The following is a 20,333-nucleotide window of genomic DNA, read 5'->3' on the forward strand; positions in this document are numbered from 1 at the left end:
ATAAAGCAGTATTCTCCATCTTCCTCATTGACCACGACAGACCTTGAGCACACAAAATATATAGGTATGGTGACAGGGGACACCCTTGGCACAAACCCCTTTCACTTAATAAGAGCCCTTCAACTTGTCCATTAACCACTACAGAAAAACTAGCAGTACTAACACAGTGCATAATCAGCTTGTGAGTGTGCCCTATAATCCCAAAAATTCTAAGGAAGTGGCTAAGGAATCTCCAGCTAATCCTATCATATGCCTTGCTGATATCAATCTTTAAGGCAAAGGCACCTAGAATTGATTTTGAGGTGGACATGGAATGAAAAATTTCTTTGGCTATCGCTATGTTGTCAATGATGGATTTTCCAGGTATAAAAGCTGATTGTACTTTATCTATCATTTTCTCAAGGTGACCTCGCAATCTCTGAGCTAGAATCTTGGTGACTACTTTATACATAATGTTAGTAAGAGCTAAAGGTATAAATTCAGAAGGGATAGTGGGGTTTTTACCTTTGAGATCAATACTATATTGGTATGGTTCATCCCCTTGGGAAGAGTTGAAGTAGAGAAACAATTCTGGATCGTCTTTGTGATCTCATCACCAATTATCTCGCAACACCTTTTGTAGAAAACTGCAGGCATGCCATCACGTCCTGGAGCTTTTAAACTCTTCATTCTTCTGATGGTGTTCCACAATCAGAAGTATCTATCTTCATTTGGGTCCTTTTTAAACAGCTCATAAAAATGATTAATCAAGTAAGGAGTCACTTCATTTGCATCTGTTACCCATTTACCATTGGGATGTTTTAAAGCATCAATCTGATTCTTCTTCTTTCTTTGCAGCACAGATATGTGAAAAACCCTGGTGTTCTTGTACACATTTGGAATCCATTTAACCTTGCTTCTCTGCTCATAGTATTTTTGTTGCATGATGTTTAGCTTTTCAATCTCTTCACACAACTTCTTCTCGCCAGCTCTAATATCTCTCACATGAGCTTCCTTTTGAATCTTGAGTAGCTCTTCTTTAAGTTCTTCAGCTGCTCTGAAGATATTTCCAAAAGTTTTCCTGCTCCACTCATTCAAATTTTACCCCACCTCTAGTATCTTCTCCACTGTATCTTTTTGACTTCCACTCCAGTAATTATACACCACATCATTGAAACCAGGATGCTCAGTCCAGAAATACTCAAACTTTTTCATATGATTTCTCCTTCTCCTATTGGTTCTGTTTGTTTTTAGTAAGATTGGTGCATGATCACTGCTAATTCTTGGCAAGTGCAGAACTCCATTATCTGGAAACATAAAGAACCAGTCAGTTGTACAAACAGCTCTATCCAATCTCTCAAAAATTGGCTTCTCCATAACTGCTCCATTAGACCAAGTGAAAGTTGGTCCTTTAAATCCCATGTCAATCAAACTCCTATCCTGAATAAAGTTCTTGAATTATGTGTTTGAGATGCACAATTTCATACTACCTCCAAGCTTTTCATTAATAGACTTAATAGCATTTAGATCACCAACCAAGCACCAAGGGTTCACTATTTGCGCTGCATACTCTGATAAATCCTTCCAAAACTTGTTTCTCAGGTGATTCTGAGGTGGCCCATAAACGCATAGCAGCTCCCCATCATTCCCAATCAAAGGATGAATTCGACAATGAATCAAATTTTTTTCCGCTTTTATAACTTCTAGGTCTACTCCATTTTTTCATAGCACCACATTGCCACCACTTCTACCAATAGCAGGAATAGCTTTATAGTTATCGAAATTAAGCGAGTTGAAAATAGTATCAGTATTAGACTCCTTAATCAAAGTTTTTGTCAAGAATGCAATTTGAGGGTTGCAGGCCCTGAGAAACGCTTTTAAATTGCGGACTGTCGAGGGGTTTCCAAAGCCTTGACAGTTCCATGAGAAGATCAGCATTGTCCTTGTGGCTGATTCTGGACAGCCACCAACCCATTTGGTTGTTGTATTTGTTTGCAGACTTCTTCGCTGGTTCATCAATTTCCATTGGAGTCGATGCTCTTTTTGAACCACTTGAGATTCCTACATCAGTACTTTCCAATTGTAAGCTCCCAGTTTTTTTTTGATGTTCTCTTCCAACCTCCCTTTTTCTTTTTTGTTCTGAATTCTACCGAAGTTGTTGAAGAAGATGAAGAGTTCTCTTCTGAATTTTGCAATTGAGATTTAGAATTGAGATTTGGTTGAGAAATTGTTTGATGGGTATTAAACTCCTTAATCTGGTTGGGTATATCCATGGGTTTTTCTACTGGTTTTTCCAGTGTGGGCTTCAAATTTTTACCCGTATTCCTATTAATCTCCTCCTGTTGTTCATCCACTTTATTTATAAGAGTAAAAACACCTACCTCTTTGCCAATCTTTAGTTTAGTTTCTTTATTCAACGACCCGCACGACAGATTTTGCACCATCCTCTTCTGCTCTGTCAGAGTGTTTTTTCCCTCCCAGGTTGGTTTTTTGGATCTGATGTCGTCTGTCTGTCAGTCCCTTCCTCTGTAACTATCTCAGCGTCTCCCCTTCTGTTATCTGCAGAATTTGTTTTGCTTCCTCCTGCTTTCTTATATTTACTTATTTTCGTACTCTCTATGGTGACAGCCGTTGTTTTATCCTCCATTGTCTTTTTCCCTGCACCGTTGGATTCGTCCATCCTCAGCGTTCTCAGCTTAAGTTGTATGTTTTGTGTGTCGTCCATCTCGCCGTAATTTCTTGCTTCTTTTATCGACGGATCCTGCATGTTCACATTCAATAATCTAACTCCATCTATGCACTGGTTTAGATTGATGACTCCTGGATCATTTGACTTATAATAAACCCTGATTTCTTCGTTATACCTTGCAATTGATCTATCAGTCATCCTTGTTACTATGTCTGCCGCACTTAGAGTTATATTATACTCTCTTCCTGATATGAACTTAAAAACTTCGCTTAGAATGTTTATATTATACTCTCTTCCTGATATGAACTTAAAAACGATATCCTTATTATGTTCCAAATCCACCTCGTTTGTATCCTCTATTTCTTCGTAGACATAGGTTTGAGGTTCTTCTGCAATCTTTCTTACTGCTTGATTTATTTCTTTCTCCTCACCATTTCTACCTGTTACTTTCTCCATCTTCAGCAAAAAAACAAACCAGAAGCTAAACGAACGAGCTCAAGCTTTAAACAACGAAAAACTTCTGACTAGAAACGAAAAACCTTAAACTGAAGGCACTTAACATCTCACAGAACTGTGATACAGATTAACACCCATCTAAGGAGAGAAAAAATCATCAAAATGATGAACAAACTCGAAACTTTGACCTAAGTCAAAATACCGACGGCCAACATTGACCTAATGAGAGAGCATTTCATAAGAAACTGTTATCATAGAGAGACAATTGTAGTTATTACGTATTCAATTTCCTAAAAGTAACCAATTGGGGGATTTCTGATTTTTATGTAAGTAATAAAAGTAAATCAAAAGCAAAGTAAATTGGAAAAAGTAATCAATAGAGAAAGATATTGGTCAAAGAATTCATCTTCAATCTTAAACGAGTGCTTGCATACATGATTAGAATTACAATTTAATCTCTTCATCATCAAAAGCCTAGAGTATCAAGAGAGCAAGATATTCCATAAATTTCCTAAATTCATCAACACACACATTAGATCTGCGTATGTGAATTCTACCTAAATAATAACCTAACGCCTTGTGCTAATTAAGTTCAATTCCTAGGAGCATTAAGTTTTTGATAGACACATTTTTGTGTCTAATTTGTCCTCAATGTTCTGTATTGTTAGTACTCGATTTCGTACTTATTATGGTGTTTTATGTTTTTGTAGATGTTTTTGGAAAAATAAGCTCTTGCGGTGAAATTGGCCCGAAAAGTGGTGTTTTACACCCCCGAAATGTGTTAAAGGCACCCCAGAAATGCGCTGAAGGAATCCCAGAAAAATTACTATTTACGCCAAAAAATACTATTTGCACCCTAGGGCAAGTGCTAAAGGGACACTCGTACATGATTAATGGGAGGACATCTTCTTCCCAAAATTCAAAAATGAAAAAAGGCGGGAAAAATGGCAGCAATAATGGCAGAGTTTTCGATCGGATTTTGGAGGAGTTTTTGTGTGATTCAATCGCTGAAACTTCATGGGTAGTTGTGATATGTCCTAACAAAGCTAGTATGGGTGTTTGTTTCGATCAAATTTGTCTGGATAACTTGGTTTAATCCAAACAGGGAGTTGGAGGAAAAACATGTTCTTACACGAGTTGTGGTGAATCTAAACGTGTACTGCACGTGTTTGGAAGCCTTAATCAACACTTTGGAACGTGAAGAAGATTTATAAGGAATTTAATCCAGCTGCAGATGCGTAAATATCAAAATCATTGATAAAAAAAAATAAAATATCCCGAGTAAAAGAAGATTATTTGGGATTAATGGAGGAGATTCAACGCGTGTTTTTTCATTAAATAGATTCCCTGGGAGTCCTAGAGAGGGGGTCGAGATTTTGGGGGGATTTAGAAGGCTGAGGAGTGAGAAATCAAGACGAACAACAAGCTTCCTGCTGCTGCTGGTGCTGAAGAACGCGAAGAACAGACTCCCAGAGACAGTCGTTTTTTAACAGTGTCAGCGACACAGAGGCGAGGGTCACAGCACAGTGTTTACAGCACTTTCCGTCTGTCGTTTTCTGTAACAGCTGGTTTGTAACACTTATAACTGTTACAAACCCGGTTTTATTGTATTTCTCATATTCTCATCATTTGTAAACCATTTTTGAGCATCAATGAAATTCTTTGAGAGGTTTTCCAACATGATGAGCGGCTAATTCTCTCACAACCAAGGCAATGAGGAAGCTATTTACGCATGAATAATTGGTAATTATTTATTCTCTCTAATTTATAATTTATAATTCACTCAATCACTGCTTTTGCATAGTTTTTAATTGTTTGCAAAAATTTTCTTCATTAGTTGTGATTCAATTAGATAGGTTATGCTTTGTTTAGATAATCTATGCTTAGGGGATACAATTAATTTTTGAGAATTTTCCAGATTATTTGTGAATTAAGAAATAAGAGTCTTAAAAGATAATTAGAGTTTTGAAATATGTATCATTCAATTTTGCGTCATAGTGGAATCTAGTGTCTTGGTTACCTCTCGCCCACTTTGTTAATATTTTTGTATATAATTTTATTAAGTCTTTAAATTTAATCTTCACAAGTCCGAGAGTTTGAACTCATTACTACAACATCATTCAAAAATATTATCATTTTGGCGCCGCCGACGCGGATTTGTGCTTAGGTAGAATTTTTAGTTTTTTTTTTATTTCATTTGTTCTTACGTTTTTTGGGTGTGTCTTTGTATTACAGGTTTGAAGTTGGATACTAAAGACTTGGAATCAAAGCTTAAAGCCAAAAGAGAAGGAAAAAGACAAAGCAAAAAAAAAAGAGCGAAAGAAATATTAACAAAAAAAAAAGAGAATTTATTTTATTTTATTTTTAGAGACCTTCCATTTTTTGTAATTTTTTTTTATTTCTTTTCTTTTGCACTTTATTTGGACTTTGGACTTGGACAATTTTTTTTTTTAAACCCTAAGGAAGGGTACATTAAATATAAAACTTTTTGCAGGGAAGGACGACGATCACAATATCGTCTCGGCCCCTCGGGTTCGCACATGACATAGGAGTCGTGGACCGAGTCGACTTCAGCGGTTCTGCGCCCGTCTGGTACGGGAGGTAAGCTTTCGAAACACCCGCGAATCTCCTGTCAGCGGGTTTATTGTATGCCTTAAGGTGAATATATGCTGAGGATTTGAATACAGTTGTTTTAATTTCCTAGTAAAGGGCAAGGCCTGGCCAAATTAAGATAAGGACTCGGATTTCATCACCGTTTCCTTCTTGCCCGCCTAAGGAAAACGAAACCAAATGCGAACCTAAGCTTAAAATTTTGACTAGAACGAGACCTATAAGGTAACGAGCTTAATAGTAAAGTCGTTCGAAAAATATTGGTTACTCTTTTGAGCATACTTTGAAGTTCATGATGGTTTCTGCGAGTTGAATGCGTGAATGCGCCGCCTTATAATACCGGTGAGACCTTGGGTATCAAAGCTCCTCGCAGCTTCCTTCGTCTCAATTCAACTTACTTAAACTCGGATTGATTCCAGAGAGGTTTGCTCAGATTGTAACGAATTCCTTTTCGAAAGATTATAAGCTGGTCTAGAAACAATCTAAGTGGAGCCATCATGCTTGTTGTTTGCTAGATTTTATAGGTTTGATTTGGTCGAGTCAGCCTTGTTTGTGATTGTGTAGAATTACCTTGCAATTAAGAATGTCGAACTGGTATGATAGAAGCTAATACAATGATTATCGACCTGAATTTGAATATGGACATCATTCTTTTTATGACCATGTTGGGAATAGTGGTTGGGAACGCCATCCTTTTGAAGGATATGGGTCATACCATGGTGAGCCCAATTACTATCCACATGCCCACCGGTCATACGAGCAGGATTCTTATAATTCCTCTCCTCTCGATGAAGCACGTAAGATACTTGAGTCAACGCGTAAGTTAACTGAGTCAACACGTGAGTTTGCTGAGTCAACACGTAGGCTTAAATTAGAGACGGAAGAAAGAACTGCTCGAATTACTCTTGATTGCCAATACATTCTTTCCTATATCACCCGTGAAAATAAGGATAATTTTTATCAAGATGAAGAGGTTAGAATAAAAGAAACTACTTTTTTAGATAAGGTTCAATCATCTTCGTACTACTATGATGATGAGGATAGTAGTAATGAAGAATCTGAAATTTGTAGGCATAGTGATCAGGAATCTATTAATCCAATTGAGATTTATAATGATTATATTATTTCTAGCTCAAATCTAAATAATTTTTATGATTATTCACCTATTCAAAAGGATGAGGATTTGATTAGGGATACCACCGTTTTAGACGATGTAGTTTTTCCTTTTGATTACGAAGTCGATAGTGGTTTTGAGGAACGGGTTTATTCCGAAAATGCTGTTTTAGAGTCTAGTGACTTAGAAACAATAGTCGTAGACGAAAAAGATAGACCCATAAAGATGAGTAAAGATGCACTACCTGATAATAACTTAGAAGAATCAATTGACCATTTCCAAGAATATGACGATCTAGAAATTAGGGAGATTGTGACTAGTCTAGCTAGAGACACTAAAACTCTAAGTTTGGGGGTGATTATCACTTTCCTAGTGCCTTACCTTTAACTCTCAGAAAGTCCCTTCACTTAGGACTTGATATTTGTTCCTCGACCATTTTACAAGATTACATTCATACTCGTTTTCCCGAACCTAATAATGTCCAGGAAGAAGTTCAGTCATTAGAAACCCATCATCTGGTTGATGTGGTTTTCCCAGGCTATGATACCCTTATTGACTTTTTTTCCCACCAAATAGTTTTCTTCCAAATGTGGGAACGTTTATATTTCAAATGTGTCGAATATTTAGTTATGAGACTAAACCTAAATGCTTTAGGAAATTAGAATCAACACATTTTCTTAAGAATGACTACTACCCTCACTGTGGTCAATTTTGTAAGTCAAACCAGATTGACTTAGAGGATCCTCAATTATTTAGGCTATTATTATATGCTTCTAAATTTTTATTTGAGTTTTTACAGACTCTAGGACCTAATAATTCGGATCTCACTTTTGAGGAGTTGCAGCCTAAAGAAATATATTTAGACCCTTTTATAGAACCTGAACCTGAACCACAATTAGATGTAGTTGTCTTAATCAGGAAACTAGGTAAGGGCATGCTAGTCTTGTTCATTTTCTTGGTTTACTGCAGTTTCCTTTGGTCAGCTCTATTTGGTTTTGAAGACCCACAGTTATTCCGGCTACTGTTATACGGTTCGAGTTGACTAATCCTTTCCTAAGTCTGGCTGAAGACTTTAAACTTAGCACTTCTTGGGAGGTAACCCATGCTCATGCAACATGGTAATATCTTTCCTTAACTCATTTTCTTCAAGTGGTAACAGTTTCTCCTTGTTCATGCTTTTAATTTTATCTTTAGAACAACGAGGACAATGTTAGATTTAAGTTTGGGGGTGGGGAAGAACTTTTTAGTTGCACTTTTGAAACTTCTAGCGTCACATGGTATCCGGTTAGCTAAGTTTACATACTTTTTCTCACCAAAAAGATAGAAATTGGAATGCTAGGGATAACAACCTTTTGAGACATTAGAGAAAAAGACATTGAGATCCTTGAAATTCAGGAGAGAACTTGTTCCTTTTAGAGAGTAATCGTGATGGACCTAACCATACATGATGGAAAGGCAAGTAGGTCAGGAAATGCCAGAAAGACAAAGCAACCTCACAATGTAGTCTTAGTTACTGGATTGCGACTCTCTCTCAGTAGAAACTTATCATCATCAACAAGCGGAGCGACATCAAAATCTATGAAGAAAGTTGAAGACGTTTTAGGTTTAGAAGCAACAATAGAAAAGAATAATTCAAAAATCAAAGTTGAAGTTATAAGAGCAAATGATATAAGTTGTTAGAATCCATGACACCAAGACATCACAAGTTGCGAAGATCCAAGTTTTGAAAGTCCTTCTCTCATGGCCATGTAAATTGTTATCTAGCTGTGTAGCGGATATCTCTTTATCTAGCAGTACTGCAGATGTGTCTCCCCTTTTCTTCAGTCATCTTTAGAGATGACACCTTTAATTTCTTTGGCATTCTAGTTACTTGGAGATAGGTTGAGAATACGTATGTCCTCATAGCTCTTTGGATACTTGTGACCAATTAGAAGTAATGGTTTTGTGGGTACACCTCTGGTAAACCCTCCCGAGATTAACTCGGTTTTATTTTTTATTATTTTTGCTCGAGGACTAGCAAATAATAAGTTTGGGGGTATTTGATAGACACATTTTTGTGTCTAATTTGTCCTCACTGTTCTGTATTGTTAGTACTCGATTTCGTACTTATTATGATGTTTTATGTTTTTGTAGATGTTTTTGGAAAAATAAGCTCTTGCGGCGAAATTGGCTCGAAAAGTGGTGTTTTACACCCCCGAAATGTGTTAAAGGCACCCTAGAAATGCGCTGAAGGAATCCCAGAAAAATTACTATTTACGCCCAAAAATACTATTTGCACCCCAGGGCAAGTTCTAAAGGGACACCCGTACAGGATTAAGGGGAGGGCATCTTCTTCCCAAAATTCAAAAATGAAAAAAGGCGGGAAAAATGGCAGCAACAATGGCAGAGTTTTCGATCAGATTTTGGAGGAGTTTTTGTGTGATTCAATCGCTGAAACTTCATGGGTAGTTGTGATATGTCCTAACAAAGCTAGTATGGGTGTTTGTTTCGATCAAATTTATCTGGATAACTTGGTTTAATCCAAACAGGGAGTTGGAGGAAAAACATGTTCTTACACGAGTTGTGGTGAATCTAAACGTGTACTGCACGTGTTTGGAAGCCTTAATCAACACTTTGGAACGTGAAGAAGATTTATAAGGAATTTAATCCAGCTGCAGATGCGTAAATATCAAAATCATTGATAAAAAAAAAAGAAAATATCCCGAGTAAAAGAAGATTATTTGGGATTAATGGAGGAGATTCAACGCGTGTTTTTTCATTAAATAGATTCCCTGGGAGTCCTAGAGAGGGGGTCGAGATTTTGGGGGGATTTAGAAGGGCTGAGGAGTGAGAAATCAAGACGAACATCAAGCTTCCTGCTGCTGCTGGTGCTGAAGAACGCGAAGAACAGACTCCCAGAGACAGTCGTTTTTTAACAGTGTCAGCGACACAGAGGCGAGGGTCGCAGCACAGTGTTTACAGCACTTTCCGTCTGTCGTTTTCTGTAACAGCTGGTTTGTAACACTTATAACTGTTACAAACCCGGTTTTATTGTATTTCTCATATTCTCATCATTTGTAAACCATTTTTGAGCATCAATGAAATTCTTTGAGAGGTTTTCCAACATGATGAGCGGCTAATTCTCTCACAACCAAGGCAATGAGGAAGCTATTTACGCATGAATAATTGGTAATTATTTATTCTCTCTAATTTATAATTTATAGTTCACTCAATCACTGCTTTTGCAGAGTTTTTAATTGTTTGCAAAAATTTTCTTCATTAGTTGTGATTCAATTAGATAGGTTATGCTTTGTTTAGATAATCTATGCTTAGGGGATACAATTAATTTTTGAGAATTTTCCAGATTATTTGTGAATTAAGAAATAAGAGTCTTAAAAGATAATTAGAGTTTTGAAATATGTATCATTCAATTTTGCGTCATAGTGGAATCTAGTGTCTTGGTTACCTCTCGCCCACTTTGTTAATATTTTTGTATATAATTTTATTAAATCTTTAAATTTAATATTCACAAGTCCGAGAGTTTGAACCTCATTACTACAACATCATTCAAAAATACTATCAGTTTTGGAACTAGGCTAATCAATGCAATTGTCATACATTGCGCATGACAATTCGGACAATGGTCAAACTCTACATATGATTACAAGAGTGTATCACTACAAACCGTGATCATATCATGCTAATTGTATTTGGGGTTATCGCTCGATGAAAAAACCTAAAATAGCTATGGACAAGGATGCAAGTCTAATTAATTGTCCACTTAACCAAACAAACATCTAAGTCCTATCACAATACATCAATCATGTGATTATTAAAAACAGTAGAGATTTGAACGATAATCAAGAGAGAAAACTAATGCATTAATCAAGCACAAGTTGTAGATATATGACTACATCCTTAAAAAATAATGAAAAAATTAGCCACTCATAGCTATGGAGTTCATAATAATCAATAATCAAATAAAGAAGATGAAAGCAAAGCAAACCCTAGTAGCGTAAACAAAAGCGGCTCTCTCCTTAGCTCCAAGTAGAATACGTGATACCCAAGTTGTAGAAAGACTTCTCCTTTATAGCTCCTCTTGTTCCAAAATTAGGTCCAAGTCTTCAAAGTCCATTAGATAAAAATCCACCAAGCCCATATATGAGAAAAACCCATGTAGAAATTATCCCAAAAATATGTCGCCGGAAAACTGGGTCCACTGCCGGAAATTGGACGGAGAAGTAGCTCAGGCATCGAGGAAGTCAACAATCACCGATCACAGTTAAGTCAACCGAGTCAACTCGGAAAGTCAGACTGAGTCAGCTAACTCGACTCAGTGATGTCACAAGTCAGAAACAAGTCAGTATCTAACTAGCCTGACTGAGGTGAGTTGCTTTGGCTTAAGCCATTTGCACAGGACAGAGCTATGTGTTGCATGAGCCTTATCATCTGTGTAGCACCATTGTGGTGCATCACAACTCCATTCCTACTTCATCCAACTATCAACACACTTCTCATCTACAGTGTCGTCTAATCTACCAACCAGTTGTAGCAGCTTCATAACCCAGCATACATCTGCAACACTGACATTCCCATGCTCACACCCTTCCATCCTTACATTGCAGCACCACCTGATTTCACCTGTAACAAGCTGAACCATTTATGTACCAAATATTACTACCTACAATTGCCTGATCCTGCCACAAGCAATACCACCAGACCCATTTGCACCTTCTTATCTAGCCAACACTCAACTCAGTAGAAACTGCACTTCATGCGCTTCTTGTCTCAGATGCACTTCTACCAGTTCCACTGCAACTTCAGTTCACTGCCTCATTTGCACACTTCCTCTAAGCCACTCTGCAACTCCGCTTAACTGTAGATTCATCACAGCTCAATACAGACAACCATTGCAGCAACAAGTCACTACAATCAGTTCATTCTTTGTTCAACCATCTCAGCTGCTTCACTCTATCATCACCTGAATCATTGCATCACCACATTCATCACAGACTTGCATATCTCATCAATTCCGGCTTATGAACACAAGTCTCAGTTGCAACTTGTTGCTAACATCACCAGATCCATCTTCATTGTAGCCTGAACCCAACACATACAACATTCTTCCGCTGCATCTCAGCTTCAAGAACAACTTCATTTAACTGCTGCAATCACCAGCTCTTCATATTCAGTCCCTTACACAAACCAACAGAATCACCACCAATGCTAGCATATTCCCTTACTTCATTGCAGCAGAACTCAACGCTAAGATGCATCCACAGTTCTGCAGCTCCATACTCTCACCTGCAATGTCAGCTCAAATACCAACAACAGCATCAGCGCCATTACTTGCAACTGCAATATTTCAGTCACCACCAAATCCACTGCTCATTTTAGTCATCTTCCAAATAACAATGCCAATTCTCAGTTCCTGCAACAGACCACTAATCCACCAGAAACCATTAGCTTCACAAGTCCATCACCTGCAACTCCAGTCTCCCTTCACCACAGTTACAACCAAAGCAACCATCTCAAGACTGCACTTTCACCAGAATCACAACTTAGTTGCAACCATTACAACTGCTTCATTACCTGCCCTAGCCATTCATCTAATTATCAGCAAGAATAACATCTTATGAGTCTCAGCTCACAGAAATTCGACCCCTAAACAATTGTAGAAACACCTAATTTCTTTCATGACCCTAACTTTCTTGTTCTTCCAGATTCAAACCCTCAGATCCATCTTGCTCTTCACAGCATCACCTTATCCACAACAGCAACAGATCTCCTTTCTTTCATCTTCAAATTCAAGAACACCACACTTCAATACTACCACAACCATTGTGACCATAGCTAATACTCGCAGCCCCATCAAACCCTTGTCTGCAATTTCTCAGAGACCCACCAATTTTATCTCCAGCTGCAGCACAATCTCAATCCAACAAGTCCTAGCTGAATTTCCTACTAACTTACTTAGAACTCGATTTTGAACCGAACCCATCTCTTGATTCATGACCAAAAACCAATTTACAGCAATCTTCAATTTCGATCTCAGTTTCATCTCAACATCCACTTACAGCAGCAGAAACCCAATTTCTTCAAACCCTAACTTCCATAGAGTTCAACAGAAACATCATCATCTTCTCACTCTGATTTCTACCAGTCATCAGCAATTCAAATTCTTCTCTGGTTCACAAATTCGACCAACATCTCAGCTAATACCTCCTTCATCTTCCATATCTACATTCACCCCTTTAAACTCAGCCGCACACTCCTCTTAATTAGAAGAAAAATGATAGAGAAATGAATTCTCTTCTGAAATTTAGGGTGTGGTAATGATGAAAAGTACCATAAGCATCCAGAACTCGGATAAGGGATATCCATGTACTCTTTGGCCTGTCAGTCTCACAAAACTGACAGTTCATTCTTCGCTCCTTCTTGCGCAACTTTAGCCTGCTCTAAATATCTCCTTTTCGCTCCATTTTGATGATTTCTTCTTCCTCGAATTCTTCCACCAGCAGCAGCCGCTTCTTACATATCAAACCCACTTCTTATCTTTAATTTCTTTTCATCACTAAAGAAGTCGTGCTTTCAGACATATATTTGCATCACTGAAGCCGACATGCTTTTCAGATAGAAATTAAGAAATAGAAGCAAATAATGAGAAATAATTCGTCTCCAACCACAGTTGCACATGAGATGAGACTTTTGCGTTGTTTCTTCTTCTTTTGTTCCAAATGACTCCAAAGTACCTAAACACTCAATAGCAAAAATAAGATACATAATTTACAAGAAAATATAACAAAGAAAGCATAAACAATAGATAAATATTAAGGTGTTTTAGACACCTATCAAATTCCCCCACACTTAGACTTTGCTAGTCCTCGAGTAAATCAAATAAAATAATTATAAAACATACATACAACTCCATCTCGTCGAGGCTACAATTACTCTTAGCATAAATAACAATCCTTTGAACCCCTACGTGTCCCTAGTGGACGAGTTATAGTCTCGTGAAGGTTTACAAGAGGTGTACCTACAAAACCTTTTACTCGAAATTCCAACTACCTGTGAAAAGTCTAAAAATGACATTAAACATGTCATAGTCTTTTTATGCTATAACTCTTTTAATGGCACCCTGTCTGCCCATATAACTCTTTATGTGCTGTAATAACTAGGGTAGGGATTGGTTAGTGTGTGTCCGATCAGATAGTGACATGTGTATACTATCTGACCTTTAGAGTTAGGTTAATGATTGCTTTTAAAAGCTGTAAGAACCTTCTCTTCTTCCTTAATGAAAGTTTATTGTTAGTTAAAATAGAAAAGGCTGTGTTCGTTAGGAACCAGAGTTAAGATTCCTGGTAATTGGTGTCCAATTTGTACTGAGTACAGTACATTTGGCATCAAAGCCATCCTAAAATTCTACCATGGGAGCTTCCAATCCAAAAACAGTGAAAGAGATATTCGAAATCATTCAACGAGACCATCAAATTATCGATGAAAAATTCAGTACCTTATCTATTGAATCTAAAGCAACAACGGAAACCTGCAAGGAGACAGCCGAATCTGTCAAAACTCTTACTACTCAGCTTGCAGCGTTACTCAGATCATCTCCACTACCATCTGGATCTAGTGTTCAAGATCCAATCAATCATGACGGCGACTCTTTTCACCAGAATAATCCAGTCTTTGGTACCTTCCTTCCTAACGCTTCAACCCAACACCTGAATCGAGCACCAAAGCTTGATTTTCCTATATTTGACGGCGACAATCCGAGGGGTTGGATTAAAAAATGTGATTGTTATTTTTTTCTGCACAACATCGAAGAACAACGTAAAGTGGATATTGCAGCCATACATCTTGACGGAAAGGCAGATAAGTGGTTCTTAAATTTCCAAGTGGGTTGTCATCGCATTCTTTGGTATGATTTTGCTCACAGTATTTGTTCTAGATTCGAAAATCCGGTTGATGAGAATTTTGTTGGGTCTTTTAGTAAACTGATGCAGTTGAATTCTGTGGAGAAATATTTTGACCAATTTGAAGCACTTAAGGCCTTAATACTTGCCCATAATCCATCCTTGGATGAACGTTATTTCATTTTGAGCTTTATCAGTGGCCTTAAGGAAGAGATTCACAACTCATTTTATATGTTTAACCCTCAATCTTTGAGTCAGGCTTTTTCATTAGACAGAATGGAGGAACAAAAACACCAATCACTCCCTAAATTCAACAAACCCTCTTCTACGTCGTTTTCTTCATCCATACCTTTTTCTTCACCAAATTTTCCTCCTAAACCCATCATCACTAATGCCAATTTCTCTAAATCGGCACCCACCACCCCAAAATCTTACTCTCCTACCAACACAAAACCTTCTTCACGTTAACACCAGAACAAATGCGTTTGAGGAGAGACAAAGGTTTGTGTTACAATTGCGATGAAGTTTACAAGTTTGGGCACATTTGCAAAGGAAGACCACAACTATTTATGGTCCAAGATGAATATTCTGATACTCCAGACACTGAGACAGATGAAGAAGTATTTGAGGAAGCTGTCGAATCTCCAATGGAATCTGATATGGAGATTTCACTCCATGCTCTTACTGGTAATACGAATGGTGATACTATATGTATTCCTGGTTTTCTTAAACGTCATTCTATATTTATTCTTATCGATACGGGTAACACTACTAGCTTTATTGATTGTGCGTTAGCTGCTAAGCTCAATTGTAAGGTGGAGCATACTGCACACATGTTGGTGACAGTTGCAAATGGTGAGAAAACAGTCAGAACATGCACTTGTCCACAGCTTTCTTGGACTATGCAGGGCTCTCGTTTCACATAAGACTTTCGACTGCTACCACTTGGGGGGTGTGATATGGTCTTAGGGGCTGACTAGTTGCGCAAGCTAGGTGATGTGGTATTTAATATTTCTAAACTCAACATTTCTTTTCTTCATGATGGGAAACAGATCACCTTAACTGGTACTCCCTCCCCTCCCTCCTTATTATCAATGAGTAGTGCAGCTGTTAAGAATTTTTTCACCAAAACTACACATGGGCTTATTGGTCAGCTGTTTTATGTATCTACTTCCACTCCTACACCTTCAGCCCCTCCACCTTTGTTACCACTTCTTAATGAATTTCAATACATTTTTGCTGAACCCACCTCATTGCCTCCTCATAGAGATTTGGATCATTCTATTCCCTTGAAACCTGATTCTCAACCACCTAATCTCAGACCCTATAGGTGCCCTTATATCCAAAAGGGAGTAGTTGAGAAACTTGTCAAGGAAATGCTTTCTACTGGCATTATTCAGCACAGTCATAGCCCTTTTGCCTCTCCCATTCTCCTAGTTAAAAAGAAAGATAACTCTTGGAGATTTTGTGTTGATTACAGAAAGCTCAATAGCATCACAATCAAAGACAAGTTCCCTATACCTATTGTAAATGAATTACTAGATGAATTAAAAGGGTTCATGTTCTTATCAAAGATTGATTTGCGTGCTGGCTATCATCAGATCTTGGTGCACCCTGCCGACATCCACAAAACTGCCTTTAGAACTCACCATGGACACTATGAGTTCAAGGTCATGCCATTTGGTCTTACAAATGCACCAGCTACCTTCCAAGACCTTATGAATGATATTTTTGGTCCTTATTTGAGGAAGTTTGTCTTAGTCTTTTTTGATGACATTATTATCTACAACACTTCCATGGAAGAACACTTGGAGCATTTAAGAATAGTCTTTTCTCTACTCAGATAGCACCAGCTTTTTGCAAAAATTCTAAGTGCAGTTTTGGTCAGTCCCAACTGGAGTATTTGGGCCATATTATCACCACTGAAGGAGTATGTGCTGACCCACAGAAAATTGCTGATATGTTGAGCTGGCCAACACCTACTTCTATCAAGGAATTAAGAGGGTTTTTGGGGTTAACAGGTTATTATAGAAAATTTTTCAGAAATTATGGCACTCTCATCAAGCCTCTCACTGATCTACTCAAAAAGAACTCCTTCTCATGGAACTCAACTGCTACTTCTGCTTTTGAGCAACTTAAAGCTGCAATGACATCTACACCAGTACTTGCTCTACCAGATTTCTCTAAGCCATTTATAGTGGAGAGTGATGCTAGTGATGGTTGCCTTGGTGCTGTTTTGACTCAAGAAGGCAAGCCAATTTCATTTTTTAGCTCAGCACTGGGACCCAGGGCAAGGGCCTTATCCACTTATGAAAAGGAGTTTCTTGCAATTGTTAAAGCTGTTCAAAAGTGGAGGCATTATCTCCAAGGAACCAAATTCATCATTCAGACTGATCACCAAAGTCTTAAATACTTTCTAAAGCAGAAGATTACAACAGTTTTACAACAAAGATGGTTAATGAAGATGCTTGGATTTGACTATGAGATTAGATACAAGAAAGGCCAGGAAAATATTGTTGCAGATGCCTTATCTAGAAGACCACATAATTCAGTCAACTGCTCTGCCCTAGCCATCTCAAAACCAAATTGGGTGACTGACATTTTGCAAAGTTACAAAGATGATGCAAAAGCTCAAGAGCTCATTTCTCAATTACTCATTTCTGCTACCTCTGTTACCAACTACTCTTACAAAGATGAAGTGCTGAGGTACAAGGACAGACTTTATATTGGAGTTAGTAATGGGGTAAGAGAAATTATCCTTAGTACTCTGCATTCATCTGCTGTTGGGGGGAATTCTGGCATACATGCCACTTATGTCAGGGCTAAGAACCACTTCTTTTGGCCCAAGATGAAGCAATAAATACTCCTTTTTGTAGCTGAATGTGATGTGTGTCAAAGAAACAAAGGAGAGAGTCCTTTCCCAGCTGGTTTACTTCAACCTCTACCTGTTCCTGAACATGCTTGGCAGCATATCACTATGGATTTTATTGAGGGCCTTCCCTTAAGTTATATGAAGAGTGTCATCTTGGTTGTGGTGGACAGACTCACCAAATACAGCCATTTTATTCCTCTCCAACACCCCTACACAGCTGCATCTGTGGCCAAAGTTTTCATGAACCAGGTATTTAAGCTCCATGACCTTCCTTCTTCAATTGTCTCTGATAGGAATAGAGTTTTCACTAGTCACTTTTGGCAAAAGCTATTTAAGTCTTTGGGAACTAATTTAAATCTCAGTACAGCCTATCACCCCCAAACTGATGGCCAATCAGAAAGGGTGAATTCTTGTCTAGAGTCCTATCTAAGGTGCATTACAGGTCACAAGCCAACTCAATGGTCTCACTGGATCTCCTTAGCTGAGTGGTGGTAAAACACTAATTTTCATACTAGCCTCAAGATGTCACCATTTCAAGCCCTGTATGGTTATCTCCCTCCCCACATGGCTTTTCTCTCAACTGCAACAACTACAATAGCTGTTGTAGAAACTTATATGAAAGAAAGAGATGCAATGCTAGATATCCTGAAAGAATCTCTTCATAAAGCTCAAGAGCGGATGATATTTTATGCTGATAAATCCAGAGTTGACAGGGTCTTTGCTGTGAGAGATATGGTTTACTTGAAGCTCCAACCATATAGGAAGGCTTCAGTCTCCTTAAGAAAAAAATTTAAGCTGCCAGCCAAATTCTATGGTCCCTTCCCTGTGGTGCAGAAAATTGGGTCAGTGGCATATAAATTGCAGCTTCCTTCACATGCCAGAATCCATCCTGTGTTCCATGTGTCTCAGCTGAAAATGCACATTGGTAAGACACATATTCCATCACCTACTCTGCCCATTGTTGATCATGCTGGTGAAATTATCATGAGGCCTGAGAATATCCTTCAATCCAGAACCATGCCGGTTGGCAAACAACTTCATCGTCAACTCCTATCCAATGGACCAATTCTTTCCATGAAGATGCTACTTGGGAAGACCTCACTTCCATCAGATCACACTACCCAAATTTTATCCTTGAGGACAAGGATATTTTTCAGAAGAGGGCAATGTCGTAGTCTTTTGTATGCTATAACTCTCTTAATGGCACCTTGTCTTCCCATATAACTCTTTGTGTGCTGTAATAAATAGGGTAGGGATTGGTTAGTGTGTGTCCGATCAGATAATGACATGTGTATAGTATCTGACCGTTAGAGTTAGGTTAATGATTGCTTTTAAAAGCTGTAAGAACCTTCTCTTCTTCCTTAATGAAAGTTTATTGTTAGCTAAAATAGAAAAGTTTGTGTTCGTTAGGAACCAGAGTTACGATTCCTGGTAATTGGTGTCCAATTTGTACTGAGTACATTACAAAACATTTTGTAATTGGCATACTATCAATGATTACAGGAGGAAGTACCCATTTTCAAATCTAATTCATAAATTAGTAATATAGCTTTATCAGAAAGTTGAACACAACCACAATACTCGGAATCAAATCAACCACAATCACATGAAAAGATTAAGAAGATAGATATAGAAATTAGATGGTGGCGGACTGTTGACTAAGGTGAACGGTGTTTCCCATATCTGTCTGAAGGTCACTGCCAAAACAAACCTAAAAAACTTATTGGATTGAGCTACTGGTCTGGATTCTAATATCAACACAGCTGACATATACAAGGGAACCAGCGGTTGATAAACTTAATTCTAGATCAATTCACTGGCATATACAAGGGAACCAGTGATCGATTTTATTCAACACAATATTTTTTTTTTCAAATCGACAACATGGTTGGATCTTTTTGAATCCAAGCGCATGATTCTTGTCAGCAGATTACATGGTAATTCCCATGGATCGTGCATTCCACGCTTGCTTAGGCGATGGAGACAGGGAGAACACACACATATTGTTATCCAAGTGTCAATTTTTTTTTTGTATATGTACACCATTTGGTAAAATTGGTCTCGTCTCTTTTTTGTAGTAACTCAATCACTATATTTCATCCTAGCGGTGATAACAATTCGATACTGGTGCCCCACCAAATCACTTAGAGAAACAATAGATAAATATGGAAAAATAAAAATAGAACGTGATATGGTGACGACTCCGAGATATGTTGACAACTAACATGTTATTTATTCTTATATTTTGTGCGTTTTCATATGAATAGACTCTACTAGTGGGTTCCTCAACTCCTATGTTTTCATTACTGTAAGGCACAAGTTGCTAGATTTTGGAGTTTATAAAGCAGTTTTTTCTTTTCCTATTTTTCTATTTTTTTTAATCAAATCAACTAACTATACAAACATATAAATGCTCCCCCACACTTAAACTTTACATTGTCCTCAATGTAAAATTTACTCATTCAAAGTAAAGTTCAAGGTGGGAAATTCCGCAAATCATATGCAAAAATAAAGATAAAATGCTGAAAAATAAAAAGATAAAGATAAAGATACAAAATCGGTGTGTTGCCTCCCACTTAGCGCTTTTCTTAAAGTCGTCATCCCGACTATCTCCTCGCATGCTAAGGCTCCTCCATAGGGAGTACTTCCACAAGGTTAACTCCTTCCACGACTTCCGAAGAGAAGTTCTCATAATATGGTTTCAACCGGTGCCCATTT

The 20,333-nt window shown here is 37.9% G+C and overlaps 1 protein-coding gene across 1 annotated transcript; it reads left to right on the forward strand.

The window, feature by feature from the left end:
• The first annotated feature begins 18,137 nt into the window (after window positions 1-18,137).
• LOC113359811 lies at window positions 18,138-18,839 on the forward strand. The gene has a single exon (XM_026603388.1). It carries the CDS (start codon window positions 18,138-18,140, stop codon window positions 18,837-18,839), a length of 702 nt encoding a protein of 233 aa, XP_026459173.1.
• The last annotated feature ends 1,494 nt before the right edge of the window (window positions 18,840-20,333 follow it).

This window comes from Papaver somniferum, chromosome 3, assembly GCF_003573695.1.
Source record: "Papaver somniferum cultivar HN1 chromosome 3, ASM357369v1, whole genome shotgun sequence".
Lineage (NCBI taxonomy): Eukaryota > Viridiplantae > Streptophyta > Magnoliopsida > Ranunculales > Papaveraceae > Papaver > Papaver somniferum.

Coding starts and splice junctions, on each gene's coding strand:
- LOC113359811 (XM_026603388.1), top strand. CDS start 18,138: ATGTCACCATTTCAAGCCCTGTATGGTTATCTCCCTCCCCACATGGCT.